Source organism: Siniperca chuatsi, linkage group LG21, assembly GCF_020085105.1.
Source record: "Siniperca chuatsi isolate FFG_IHB_CAS linkage group LG21, ASM2008510v1, whole genome shotgun sequence".
Classification (NCBI taxonomy): Eukaryota; Metazoa; Chordata; class Actinopteri; order Centrarchiformes; family Sinipercidae; genus Siniperca; species Siniperca chuatsi.
Window position 1 is genome coordinate 9,978,219 of NC_058062.1, and position 13,867 is coordinate 9,992,085.

The window sequence follows — 13,867 nt, forward strand, 5'->3', positions numbered from 1 at the left end:
CTGATGAGCCTTGGGAAAAACATGTCATCACTTCATCATGATGGATGAGAAGTTCAGCAGTTTGTTAAGTGTGGTTGGTGTTGGGACACATCCCAGACTTAAGTGTCTGCACAAGCCAAGCACAGCCCACTCAGACACATTCATAGAGATCATAGATAGCGGTGCTGGTCTGAAGAGGGTCATGGTGTAATTTTCTATTTGATATGTCATATTCAAAACGATTATTCTACTATTATTCCTAAGTATGTGAGAACAAGTGTTATCTCTTAAAACAAGCATTACCTTGCAACTGCTTTTGCACTACAATCAGCAAGTAATTGTAGTGACATTCTGTGTCAAATTCACAGATAAGTGGAGCTGGAGAATCAATAGCACTGTAGCATCATAGGCCTATGTTATAGAATCATTCCACTTCCAAACAGAGAATTAAATGCATATTCACATGCACTCTACATGCTGGTAATTTCATTTTTTAAACTAATAGCATCAACATACCCAGGAATTACAGGGAAAATCTTGATCAGTAATTCGCTTCAAACCAGAAGTAATTAAAGCACACAAGAAGGTATGTTTGGATGACCCTTCATTTGGATGATGGATAGCCAATACCTCTGCTCTTTACATTTACATCCCATTCCTACTCGAAATATTGGCTGTTGGTCCAGGGGATCATAAGGCAGCCATAGGATGCAGAACATGAGATACATCTTCATATCCAAACCAAACATCTAATGGGAAAATCAATGCTTCTGTTACAATAGGTAAAACAAAACCAATAAATGACCTTAATAAAAAAACGGCATTAAAATGACGTGTTAACAAGAAGTATACACATAATCGGTGCCCATAGTGTCAATCCCCCCACGCTCTCAACTTCTTTATACAAACACAGTGGATGTAATTAGGCTTTTAAGACAGTGATAAACAGAAAAAAACATTATTTAATGTCATAGTATCACACAGCTAAAACAACCAAATCATCACTGGTGCAGCCAATTGTTTTAGGACGTCACAAGTTGGTAACCTGTGTGTAACCAAGGTGTGACAAGTGATTTTAGATTAAATATATCTGTATCTGCATCATGAAGACAAAGCAACATTCAATGCCTCTGCAACACAATAAGTAACTATACTCTAAGAAAGCTACTGTTAACAAATATTCAGAATATCTTAGCTAGTGTTTGCCAGAAGGTATGAGAAAGTGTCTAAAACAAAATGGATAGAGGGGTCTGATGAGAACAATACAAGTTTGGTCAACATACTAAAGCTATATTTGATGTACAACATAATCCAGACGTTACCAGAAAGGCACTATACTTGCGATGAAGCCTGGTGGTGGTAGCATCATGCTGTGGGGATGCTCATCTACAGTAGGACCCAGGAGGCTTGTGAAGGTAGAGGTTACAATGAATGCAGCAAAATACAGATAAATCACTTGAAAAAAAAACCCTGCTGTAGTCTGTAAATGAACTGTGAATTGAAGTCAAATGTATTTTCCAATAAGACAACCTAGAACATATACTGCTCTATCCTGCATTTATGCACACACTTTATGTCCTGCACTTGCTTATTGCACTTCTGGTTAGACCTAAACTGCATTTTGTTGCCTTGTACTTGTACATGTGTAATGACAATATAGTTGAATCTAATCTAAAAAAACATAAAGCTAAAGCTACCCAAACTATATAACATAGGGTAAAGGCTGTAATTTCTGCCACAGGGGCCTCTAATAAATATTGCTTGTAATCAGTTACTTTGTGTTTTATGTTTGTGCTGAATTCAAATCAGTTTATGGAGATTTGTTTTATGCTTTGGTATTATGGTATCTTTCTGTAGATCAGTCTCAAAAATGCCTAATTACATCCACTGTGATACAATGTTGTAAAACACCAAACCTGCAATCCAAGGCGGTGAACACATTTTATAGGCGCTGCACCTCACAAAATAAATCATGATAATTACATTACATCCAACTGGATATATAACTCAAATAATTATTTTATGACAGTGCAATCACAGCAACTCAGCTGGCCAGGCATTCAAACAAAGAATTCTGGCATTTGAAAAGTCTTGTGTGAAAAAGACACACATGTAAATTAAACATAACATTAGGCATATTGGGCATAATTATCCCTGGAAAATACCCAGCACACTTTTGGGATCTGTTAACTTCTCAGAGATAGTGTGTCATGTTCTTAATCCAGTCTGACCAATTTTCTTTTGCCCACAAAAAAAAACATAGCCAGATTATCCTCCATTGGTGGTGCTGAGTAAATTTCTTCAACACATAATCCTCAATTCTCAGATTCCACAGAAATCTCTTTTAATATTCGCTGCTCCTTACGAACACGCATACGCTCTTTGAAGTCCTCCAACTCTTTCCTCTGAAAATAAATATAGCAAAATCATTATTATAATCATAGTGTGTGCTGTATAGCAGTAGTTCTAAACAGACTTAATTAAAAACACTGTTCTATATTAATAGGTTAAAAAAAATGACGCGCAGACATGCAGACACAGATAAATTACTCTTAATACAACAATGATTTATGGTTTCAGGGTTGAATCATGATGGAAGAAAAAAAATCATTGTAGAATTATTAGCCCAATTCTTATAAAACAAAACACTCAACTTAAAGTATAGGCTGTCAGTATGATCTGAATTCAGTATGATCTGAAATATTAAAATGAAAAAAGCAGCATCACAAGGAAGAGCTCTGGTAACCTCTATGTGGTTTTATTGTGCCATCTATCTGTTTGTTTCAGAATGATATAGTGAGGAAATAATATGGACCTTATGGCGAAAAAGTATGAGATGCTTCGACAGCAAGATGAACATATAGTTACACTATACATGAGTGTGCAGTCAGTACCACAAACATTTGAGGGTTTATTTTTCATGGACAGTATGGACTTTATAAAAAAGAATTAGCTCTGTGCATTACACTTACATGCATTCCCTCATCAGGGGGGAAGATCTCCCTCTGGATACCATAAAAGATGCCACCATAGTACAGAGAGAGAGAGACATTTATTATTACATGAACACCAAACCTATTTGGGTGGATCACTATGTATGATCAAAAATATAGACAGCATTACTGACCTTTCTCTTAACTATGTACTCTTCAAAGTACTCTGCTTGATTTGAGATCCAGAACATGGTGACAGGAAAGGATAGATACAGCATCATCTGCTCAAAACAAAAACAAAAAGACCAGCCAGTGAATGATAGTGGAAACTACATGTTACATCATGACCAGTTAGCCCAATGATAATGACTAGCTAGATCGAACCACGAGACCTAATGTTAGCCCGTTTTGTATGATTTTAAACCTTAAGACCAATACATATTAAATGTCCACGGACGTTATTTTAAAATATTCTCTACTTACTCTAAACACCTCTATTTTAACACCCATTTTCACATCGACTACAGCAGTGAAACGTTATCTAAACTCCAACCATCGCCAAAGACCTTCACACTACTTCCGGGTGTCTAGGAGGTCCAATTACTTGAAAGCCATGACGCATGCGCTCGGGTTATCAGAAATAAATATGTTGATCACTGTTGTAAATAGACAGACATGTGGCATTTTGTTCCTATACATTTTTGTCTTTTGCTGAAATACAATCTGGAGATATCACAATGTGAAGCTTACTTCTGGATCGCAGCTGACCTTCGGTTTAATGAAGGCATTTTGAAAAGTGGTCGTCCACTGAAGGGCGCTGCAAACCATTGATTTTGTGCAGATGTAATTCTCTCTATGTATTTAGGTAAAATTTGCAATAATTACCTACCAAGAACCTTACAGTGGATGTTATCTGACACCGTTCAACTGACCATTAATGTAATCAAACATCAACAAACTTACAATCATCCCAGTCTCGTGAGTGAGTTGATAGTAACCCTATCTTTAAATTTAAAATCTATAAATACAATGGTTCTACCAAACCCATTTTTACTGTATCTTCCAACTCTTTTGTACTCCATTTCTGGAGCGATCTTGTTTTTCTTCACTCTCGCATGCCTTAGGAAGTTAAATCATATCTAATCTAATCAGAAATAGAGAAGAGAAGATATGTCAGCTTCTTAAAGAAAGGGGACAACAGTGGGCACTGGCACTTTTGGGAACAACTATAGTAGCTGTAATTTGTTTGTTAACGTAAGGATAGAAGATAGAACAAAACAGAGGTGACAAATACTGTTGTTATGTGTAGTGGTAGCTGCTTTTCTGCAGTTTTATGTTCAACATGTTTCCTGTCTGACACTGACAATGTAGTATGCTCTGAGAAGTTGATTTGAATGAAATTTAATAAAGTTTGGCCTGTGACTTTTGCACAGTGCCGTACATTTTTACCGTAAACGTTCACCTATATTTTCCATTGTAGCTTAAACGTCCCGTCGAGTTTTTTGCTATAATTATGATATAATTTCTCCTCTCAGTTGCCGCTCAAGTTGCAGTCCGTGACACGCTTTTTACGTCCTCAATGAAAGAACTACGCGTGACGTCATCGACAACGAGAGGTGTTCAGGATCCTCGGAGAGAAAGATCCCGCGCGCCCTGGCAACCTGATAAACCCAGGTAAACGCCGTTGTTTCAAACATTATTCTGCCAGTCATGTTGTCTCAGTAAACCGAACGAGTAGACAGCAAGAGACACGATAACAGAGATGTAAAGGCTTAAGAGGTAACGCTGATGCCCGGCGTCCACTGAGACCGTTCACTTGCACGGCGGCCTGCTCTGGCTAACTAGCTTGCTAGCTAAAGCTAGTTGGCAGTTGTCTATCAAAAGACACAATAACCGCACCTACATTGTGTGTCTATCTGACATCCCTTGCCTGTCTCACCCACTGTTGGCCACAATTACGCTACAAATAGCCCAGCAAATGCTGCTACGACCACCGTGTTGGGCATCTATTGCTAGTTTGCTCGTCGACTGTCTTGTGTTATGGGAGACGGTGACGCCGTCACGGTGATGATGGCGCACACTCAGACTGAGGCTATTTGATGAGAATGCAGTTAGTGGAGCAGATAACACAAAATAGAACTGTAATGTTCATTTTCCAAAGCTTGCTTCCATGATCTTGGAAACAAAATGTCTTTATCTTCGTAACTTAGGCTCTCAGTTCTGCTCTGCATAGCACTGATGTTCATTACGAAACCCAGGCAATAATCTATGCCCTGTGGCCTAACGTTAGGATCTTGGCTCATCGACGATGGTCGCTCACCAGCACTCATTACTTTGCACTTTATCGCTTTATCCACCACATCTGGTAATGGTCCCTATCCCAGACAGATGTGTTTAGGTCTGTGGTGTTTATGTGACTTATATGGCTGGGTATTATAGACACAAAGCAGTGGTATTCAGCCGACTGGTGTGTTCAAACAGATTACTCACGCAGAGGCCCGTTACCTAGCATACTGTCTCTGCTGTTATTCTTGTAAGAGGAATCCTCAGTTTTATAGGCGTGGAACATGTGATTTGATTTTAATGGTTGACCATCGCTTTAGTAGCTGGAAGCCCAATGTGTAACAACATACAGATCTCTCTAATGCCTACACTAGCCTTCCTGCAGTCATATGCTTCTTTGCCTAAAGGTGTACAAAGACTGAAGCAGTTTAAAGCTCCAGACCTACTCTTTGCCTTTTCTTTGCCATCTTCCTTAATCAATACTTAACAATAGTCTGTTACCCAGACATGTATATATTGGAAATTAATGAAAGCCACGGGTCAGTTTTGTGATGAAGTTTTGTGTGTCATTGGTTAGGTATAAAAACTGTTATCACTGTGTACACCTTTTTATAAACATGTAAATAAAGAGAATAAATCGGGTCAAAGGGCATACAGTTACCAGGTAAGCAGTAAATCAGTCAAGCTCAGAAGGCTGAGCTATTAATCACATTAGTGCAAATGGATTTTTCTAGTTGAAATTGATCAACTACACCAAAAGTTTGTTAATGAAGACTGGGTCAAAGTGCTTGCAGATACCAGTTAGGGTTAGGGTTTACAGAGCTGAACAATTAACCACATACATCAAAATACCAGTATGTAATGATTGTTGGCTTTCCACTTGAAATGATAAACTACCCAAAATAGTGCTGCTTAATCTACAGACTTACGTCTGGCTGTGATTTTTGGTCATTATCATATCCTATGGTAACATAACAGAACATTTTACTCGCCCCTGTAATTTTTTTTCGCCTTCGTATTTTTTAAATTCCTTTTTTTGGTTCTGTTCTCTCTGGGTTAGTTGCCATGGTAACACCATCCTTGGCCTAGTTGTGAATGACCTCTGAATGAAAAGGAGAGTGTGGTCAGGGAACAAATGAGCGAGCAAACAAAATATATTATCGTGTGTGAGTGTATGTGCTTCATTTATCACTTTTGAATCATTAGCAGGAGTGTCATGAGGCTTACTACAACCATGTTACTGCTGCTACTGCAAAAATAATATTACAGAGCATGGATTTTTTTGTTTGTCTTCAGCCACATGAAAACAGTGCGTTTTTGTCATACTTTGCCATGTTGGGATGTAATGTAATAGATGGTATTAACTATTTTTTATCGTTTTCTGATGACAAATAAATTCTGTTGCTTTTTTCAGTTAATGCCTATATTTTTATTGAATTTCTAACACCATAATGATGATCTGCTTGCAAGGCCCATATTGATCAAGTCTTTAATGTCATTGAATCAGCCAATTTAGCTGATTTATCACTGGTTCCTGTTCCTCATCACTGTTATAGAAGGTTCTTGCCTAATAGTCACTTTAAAAACAACAGTTTGCTTGTCTGTCACCTATGTCATTTTCAGAGGTTGATAACCTATTGCATAATATGGCTGATCAATGACAGCATATTCACACAGTGATTTTGAAAACCTAAAAAAATTCAGTGCTCAGTATAATCATCCTATGTTTCTTAAAATAAATAAACTACATCCAACATTTTTTAAAAATTACGTGGCATCTAATATTACACATGAATAATGAGCATAGGGATTTTGGGGGGGGGGCTTTCAATAAAATATTTTGTTGAATTTGTACAGATTTTCAACAATATTTGGTGGAGCTTTATTTGGAGTGGACATTTATACAGTCCAGTCGTGCCCTTCATAAATCATGCCACAAGTCACAAACCTTAGCTAACGTTCGCCATGTCACAATGTTTTATTAACAATGTCTGTCATACATGTTGATTTAATCAAAACAGTACTCAGCCCTACTTCAAGAAATGTTCCTATATATCAAGAGGTAGTTATCCATTTCAGAAGCAATAGGCTGTTTTATAGGAAGCAGTTATTTATTGCAACTTTAACTGTCCAAATGCATCAATTTCACACTCTTATTCTCAAAATTCTCAATAGATGTGTCACTCCCATCTGTGTCACAATAAACGACCACAGAGTAGCTTGAAAAATTAAATATATTACAGCCATATACTCTTGGTTGCCAGGTTATTAAGTCAGGACCTGACTGCACATTAACTGCATTGTGGTCAGCAATGCCGGTCTGCATGGGATAAGTCAGCATGTCTTATGAAGCAATTCTGCCTTTTTAGCGTGGAAAACCTCATAATAAATCTCAGTAGAGTTCAAGGTGTAGGGTGTATTGAAATTAGGAAAACATGAGTTTAGTGTGGAGTGTAAAATAAAGTTATGGATTGCTAGGGGTGTCTGTGTCTACATGGTTGACAGAAAAAAATATTTCAAAGGTCACTATGCAGGGACAAGGCCCAGATATGCTTTAATCACTTCTACAATGTATAGGTAATAAGTGTGAAGATTCTTAAAGGGGTACTCCAGTGAACTTGTACAGTATTTCACTTCCATAATGTTGGAGGACTCATAAGAAAGAGTTTAATAATGAATGGTCAAAATCACAGCAGCGGAGGCCGAGATATCCTGACGTTTAGTCTCTAGTATGTGTCGAGCTTTCCTTCATTAGTCCCCCCAGCCCCCTAAATGCCCACTTCTTTCAAACACAGGCTTTCTGTTAAATTTTGTAAGTCTCAAGCCCAAGCTGAGCTAATGAAAATAACCCTGATGATGACATCAAGGTCATTTTTTCAAACTTTAGACTGCTCCCTTCAGAGCCACAGAAGATATGAACAACTGATTTCACAGGCTGAGTAGTACTCCTCGAAATGAGCAAACCTTATTTACGTAAAATCGGTGGAGTGCCCCTTTAAATTGGCATGACATATTCCCTCATCCCGGATCTAGGAAGAAGACTGACTGTAGTGTTTTGCACTTGCTGAAGCCTAGACAATATATAAGTCTGTATAACATGTTTCAATATTGAAGAAAAGATGTGAGAAATACTTGTGGTTTCCAGGTTTTTGAATGAAAACAGATTTTCTGGGTGTACAAAGCAAGATTTTATAACTACAGAAACATTCTTTGTTAGATTCAGTTAATTCTCAAATAACAAAAAAGGCTTTGGTTGTCATTACTACCAAGTACCTCTTTCACCACCCTTCTTCTTTCTGTTGTTTTTTTCCCAAAGCATAACTGAATATACACAAGTTTGTGCTACACCATGTTATGTTGGCAAATTGCCTGTACCCTGTTTTTTCCACTCTGGGTCCCTGTGGATTTCGGCTGCTCCGGTGCTCTGATGATTAATGGAAGTGCCCTCAGACTTTCTCGCAGAGTCTCATCTCTGTGTGCACTGCTGCCTTGATGTCTGACCCAACCCCCAGTCTAAATGCAACCCTCTCCTTCGTTTTTCACCTTCCTCTCGCTATCATCCCTCCCTCCCTCCTACCCTGTGTCTGAATACGATCTCCCCCCACCCTTCCAGTGACAGGGCCATCGGTTTGGCCTCCTCTGAATTGCTGTAGGTTGGAGCTTTGTCACTCTGGCAGCTGCTGTATTGTCTTTGGGAATGGTGCATATGGCACGTGGACAGGGAAGTGGGTCTGTGAGGACCATGTCAGTGTCTGGCTGCAGCACAGATGAGCTGCTGCTTGTTTCATTTGGGAAAACAGGCATTGTGCATTGCACTCACCAGTCACCTGACAAGTATACATTGCGCAGGGTGGCTCTTTACTCGCTTGATCTCTTAGGGTTTTAAAATCTGACTAATTTTGAAACTGTGTGGGTGTATGCACATGAGACTACAATTGATTGACAGCAATCAACTTGCCTCTTGTAGTGTTAGGTACATAGACATATAATGTGGTTGGTTTAATATACTCTAGTGGACTCTCAAATGCAATATTGTATGGTTTAAGGAATTACATAAAGTCGTGAAATATCCACTCACCATCAAACAGTCATCTCTCACTTGCCCTTCTTGCCCCTTGTTCTCTCTTGGTGAGTAGTGAACAGGAGGTTAAAGTGTTAGTGTTACTTTAGCAGGGTTAAGAGGCAGCATTGTCAGGCAGGTTGGATGATTGGTGCAGAGTAAATAGAGTCTCTGTATGACACATCTGTCTCTTGAGATTGTATCTTAAATTGTGAATCCTGCTGGCAGCTATGCTTACATATTCCTTTTGGCCCTTTTTATAGGCACCAGGCATGTATTATAAGACATCATTTACTAGCACTTCTGTATTTTGGTAATTATGGTACCAAAAATGTTACTTGGTATTTACCTAGCCTACTAAGGACTTGATTTTTAGTTATCCAAAGTTGAATTTGTCTAAACAGCAAAGCATTACAGATTAATATTGGAAATAATTCAGTTAATGTGATTAAAAGAGTTCTGTACTTCCTGGCGCCAGTGCAGTGTGGTCACCGTACAATCATGAATGTCATTACTGGAGGCTGCTCTGCTACAGGAAGGCACAGTGGGTGGTCTTACTCTTTTGCACCCTTTCCATCACACACTCCATCACTCTCTGTGATCAGTTTTTCTTCATGTCCAAATCCTATGTTATGTCCTGCATCCAGATTATTCACATTAGTTTACCTGCAGTCTTGAGCTATACAATGTGCAGCCTCTGCCTGTTGGTGGCACAGTGCACATACTAATTAGCTTAATTTACAGAGTTTAATAATTCTTTATGAAAATGATATTGCTTTCTTTAAGAGCCAAGTGGCCACAGAAAACACACTTGCCATTATAATTTTACCTGGTGTGGGTTTCACAAGTTTCACACAAACATATTTTTTTCAAATTGGACCAACAAAAAACAATAGCTGTTGTGCAGCTTCTTTTGTACTGAAGTAGTCAATATGAATATGCAAGTGGTATATGAGGAGAGGATGGAGTGCAGATAAGGGATTCCTTAACTTGGTGGGGGAAGGCATATACAAGATTATTCTGAGGGAAGAGAGTGAGTTGGGGTGGGGCATGATGAAATGGACGGAGGAAAAGACAGGAAGGGGGTGGGGTGTTAAAGGTGTAACAGAGAGTGAGAAGAGAGCAAGGACCTCAAGCTATTGATGGGGAATGAGGGGAGGGGTGGAATGAGCAAGCGCGTAGGAGAGAGAGAGAGAGGGAGGGGTGTGTGGGCTGAGGCTCCCCTGAATGAGGAAGCAGCAGAGCCATTTTTACTGTTGAGTAACTGCATGCTGGTCTGCCTGTGCTAGAGAGAGGGTGAGAGAGCGAGCAAGAGGAATAAAGTGCTCCTCCTGGATCTAATCGGAGCCCTCTCTCCCCTCTCTCGCCTTCGCCTCTCCTCCTTGTACACCTCTCGCTTACGGCTTGTGTCCATATAAGTTGGGGAGGCCCTGGAGAGGACAACAATGGAGCGGAGAGCCTGTGGCAACTGGGCCGTTGTACTGCTGAGAGGGGGATGGGGTAGAGAGAGAACCGGTTCACACAGCTAAACAGCCTGCTGGCTGTAGGCTTCCACAGCCTTTCCTCCCTGCCTGGACCCACTGTTTCCAGGCTGGGGCGTTTTTTTGTACAACAGCCACCCTCAAACTCTGCTTGGATTACACTAAGGATTACTCACCGTGTTCGGGGGGATTTTAGGATACATACTGGAGCCTGAAGAATAAATCCCTCCTGTGTTTTGGATGAGAGAAAAGGAAAACAAACTTTTGTGTAATTCTTTTGTGCCCGTTTTTGGTTTCTGTTTCTGTTTAGTGGAGTTAATAAATGGATTACAAGATGCATGCCAAGTCAAACGATTTGCTGGATTTTCAAAAACTGGACGCTCTTCTGGAAAAAATTGCACATTCAGTCTCTGTGAAAAGGTAATGTTATCTGGTGAGGTAGATTCTCCTACATAGTTTTCAGATATTTAACACTGTCAGTGATGTCTTTACAATGATACATATATAAATTATTATCAGTTGAAATACGAAGCTGAGGAGAAGGTTAAATTAAAGGTAACCTTGAGTACTGGTTCTTGGGACAATCATGTGGTTAGCACTATCTCTAGTTTTGCATGGACCAGGGCACAACAATCCAGTTTAGATGTCTTCTATCTTGTGTTGAGAATAGTATTGTTAACCAGATTTCATCCAGAAGCCATGAACCTACCTCCTGGTGAGAGGGGGTGTGGGGGAAGGGGGACTACAGAGGAAGAAGGGGGTTTTGTGTGTGTGTGTGTGTGTGTGTGTGTGTGGCAGTAGTAGAAATGTCTCCTGATTCCTTCTAGGGTTTGGCTTTCTTATCCTAACCAGCTGGGCGTTAAACCTGAAAGAGCTGGCATGATTCTTGCCTTTTCCTGTTATAATGTGCCTGACTCATGGTTAGTCTATTTGAGTCAGTTTGTGTGCTCATGCACTGACTCATACAGTAAGTGCTTGTAATCAAAGCTAGGGCTTGCGATGAATGATTGGAAACAATGAATCTTGTTAGATTTGATCATTTCTGGTTTATATACCCAAGACAGATGTAAACAAAACTGTCCATATTTTTCTGTGTTGTAATTGGTAGAACCCAGTTGAAGTTCTCTTGCGTTTGTCTATAACCACACTCATGGGTGGTTACTATTGAATTGGTAAGCATCCAAAACTAGGATTTGGAATCATCGAGAATAAAAATACAGTACACTGGTCATGAAGTGGAGTGTTACCATAGAAGCCATGGCGACATTTGTTTTTCTTTAATCCAAGTTTCAGAAGTACTCAAATAAGGTAGCAACAGACCAATCGCACATGATCAGGATCCGAAATTCTGTCCTCTGCTGTCTGTGTCAGACTTTGACACACACACACACTGACACTACCATATGTGTTTTTACGCGTGTCTAAACAGTGTCGTGAAACTGACCGTCTTGAGCGCTCCTAATTTTGCGGCACTGTTTACTGTACAGGACATCAGATACTCTGCTAAACTATCACTTGCCGCCATTCTGCTGCTGCAACCCGGTATCACACCAAAGCGTGTAATTTACACGCCGGTCCACCGTGGCAGTGTCGTGTTTTCCGCACGTTCTCATTCCGCAGTGTGTCCCCTGGACACGTCGATAGTGACTTTACTGCATCCTTTCAGATTTTAATGCCTCAGAGATGCAGGACACGTACCTAGCAAAATCACTGAGCTTATAAGACACATAAATGTATAGCTTTCATGCTTTATTGACACAGTTGAATAATAAAGTTGATTAACGCTGTCTTATTTTGGTTTTAAAACAAATCAGATAATGCTGTCACATTTAAAATGACTGCTCCTTCTCAGCCTCTCATTTTTCACTAAATAGATGGAAATAAATTCAAAAGATCAAATACAATTCTTGGTAGCTTAATTGGAGAGCATAACATACCTTGACACACTGAGTCAACAGTTGGCCTTCAGATGCCATTGGGTTGTAGTTGAGGGTCTAGTGGCTGACCATTGCCCATAATTTTTGGTGTGACTGGTAATGTTGGCATTAGTTGACCTTTATTGGCAGACAGTTAGCATGTTGAAAGAGCGGTGGAGGCAGTCTGTGAAAGACAGCTCTGTGACTTGCTGTAAAGCCTAGCAAATCAATGATTTCGCTCAGGCTGACGATGCCACTGCAAAGCAAAACACCACCTTTTTACCTTGGTGTTCCTGGCATATGGAAAACGTGTTTTGGTGTGCCCTCATCACATGTTCTTGTTGTTTATGCTAGGCTCAGTGCCGCTATTTGCTGAAAACACTCTGGTAACTTGGTGTCCCAGGGAAGCACAACGAGTATTGCACCAACTTTGTGCAGTGTCAGTTTATATTTCCTAGATCGCTCAAATTCCTAATGGTGATCATCAGTTATCATTTAACATAATCTTAAGGCTTATCTTTATCTCCTCCCTTGTTACTGGTCTACATTTAATAAGGAAATTCAGCGAGGGATAATGTCATTTGTTGACATATTCACATCACTGGTGTTCTTCTGGAGAAAGTGTCCTCCCATTATTTTTTCATAAAAAAATATCATTACATTTCTCATCCACTAACCAATCTACAGGAAAGACATGAGTTCAAATAGAACAACAAATAAGAGGATCAATGGAATTGATACATTGCTGTGTATTGGCAGAGTGGAGAAGGGTTAAAGGTGGTTTTATGAAAGAGTGAATAGGCAGGGAATGGTATTCTTGGCCTTGTCACTGTGGTCCCATTAATTATTTATTCCTTTGCTTTCAAGCAAAACACAAGCCATCATTCTGACACTTAGAGAGGGCCTCAAGTGGAATCTGCAAGCCTACATTTTTTCCTGAATTTGACCCCCACCCCCATACATGAATGATTAATAGTTTACTTTCATGGGAGATGCAGACATCTTGCTATTGTGTTTTTCTCCCCCTTCCATGTTGGACAGTCACTGTGATGCTGTACACAGGACCAGATTTCCTAGTGTGAGATGTGCATCCCCCACCCCAGTAACCAGAGCCACTTCCTCCCCAGATAACATCCCACAGCAGCTGCAGTGATATATGTCCAGGTCAAAGGTCAACTGTTATTCCAGAGCTGAGAGCAATGTAGGACATGAAGC

The 13,867-nt window shown here is 39.8% G+C and overlaps 2 protein-coding genes across 5 annotated transcripts in view; one reads left to right on the forward strand and one right to left on the reverse strand.

The window, feature by feature from the left end:
* Nucleotides 1-566: 566 nt before the first annotated feature.
* Nucleotides 567-3,533, reverse strand: LOC122869110 (protein PET100 homolog, mitochondrial). The gene is made up of 4 exons (XM_044181752.1): nt 3,396-3,533; nt 3,107-3,193; nt 2,952-2,984; nt 567-2,384 (listed from the first exon to the last, which is right to left on the reverse strand). The coding sequence occupies exons 1-4, from the start codon at nt 3,420-3,422 to the stop codon at nt 2,295-2,297; spliced, it is 237 nt and encodes a 78-aa protein (XP_044037687.1). The 5' UTR covers nt 3,423-3,533; the 3' UTR covers nt 567-2,294.
* Nucleotides 3,534-4,434: 901 nt separating this feature from the next.
* The window catches only part of brd4 (bromodomain containing 4), a 30,130-nt gene continuing 20,697 nt past the window's right edge, over nt 4,435-13,867 (forward strand). For 2 of the 4 annotated variants that reach the window (XM_044181748.1, XM_044181746.1), the window contains exon 1: nt 10,494-11,156. In XM_044181748.1, the coding sequence (XP_044037683.1) occupies nt 11,059-11,156 (98 nt within the window). In that variant the 5' untranslated portion in view covers nt 10,494-11,058. Of the gene's footprint in view, nt 4,587-10,493; nt 11,157-13,867 lie in introns of those variants that run through there. The other 2 variants (XM_044181747.1, XM_044181745.1) reach the window with 2 other exon arrangements.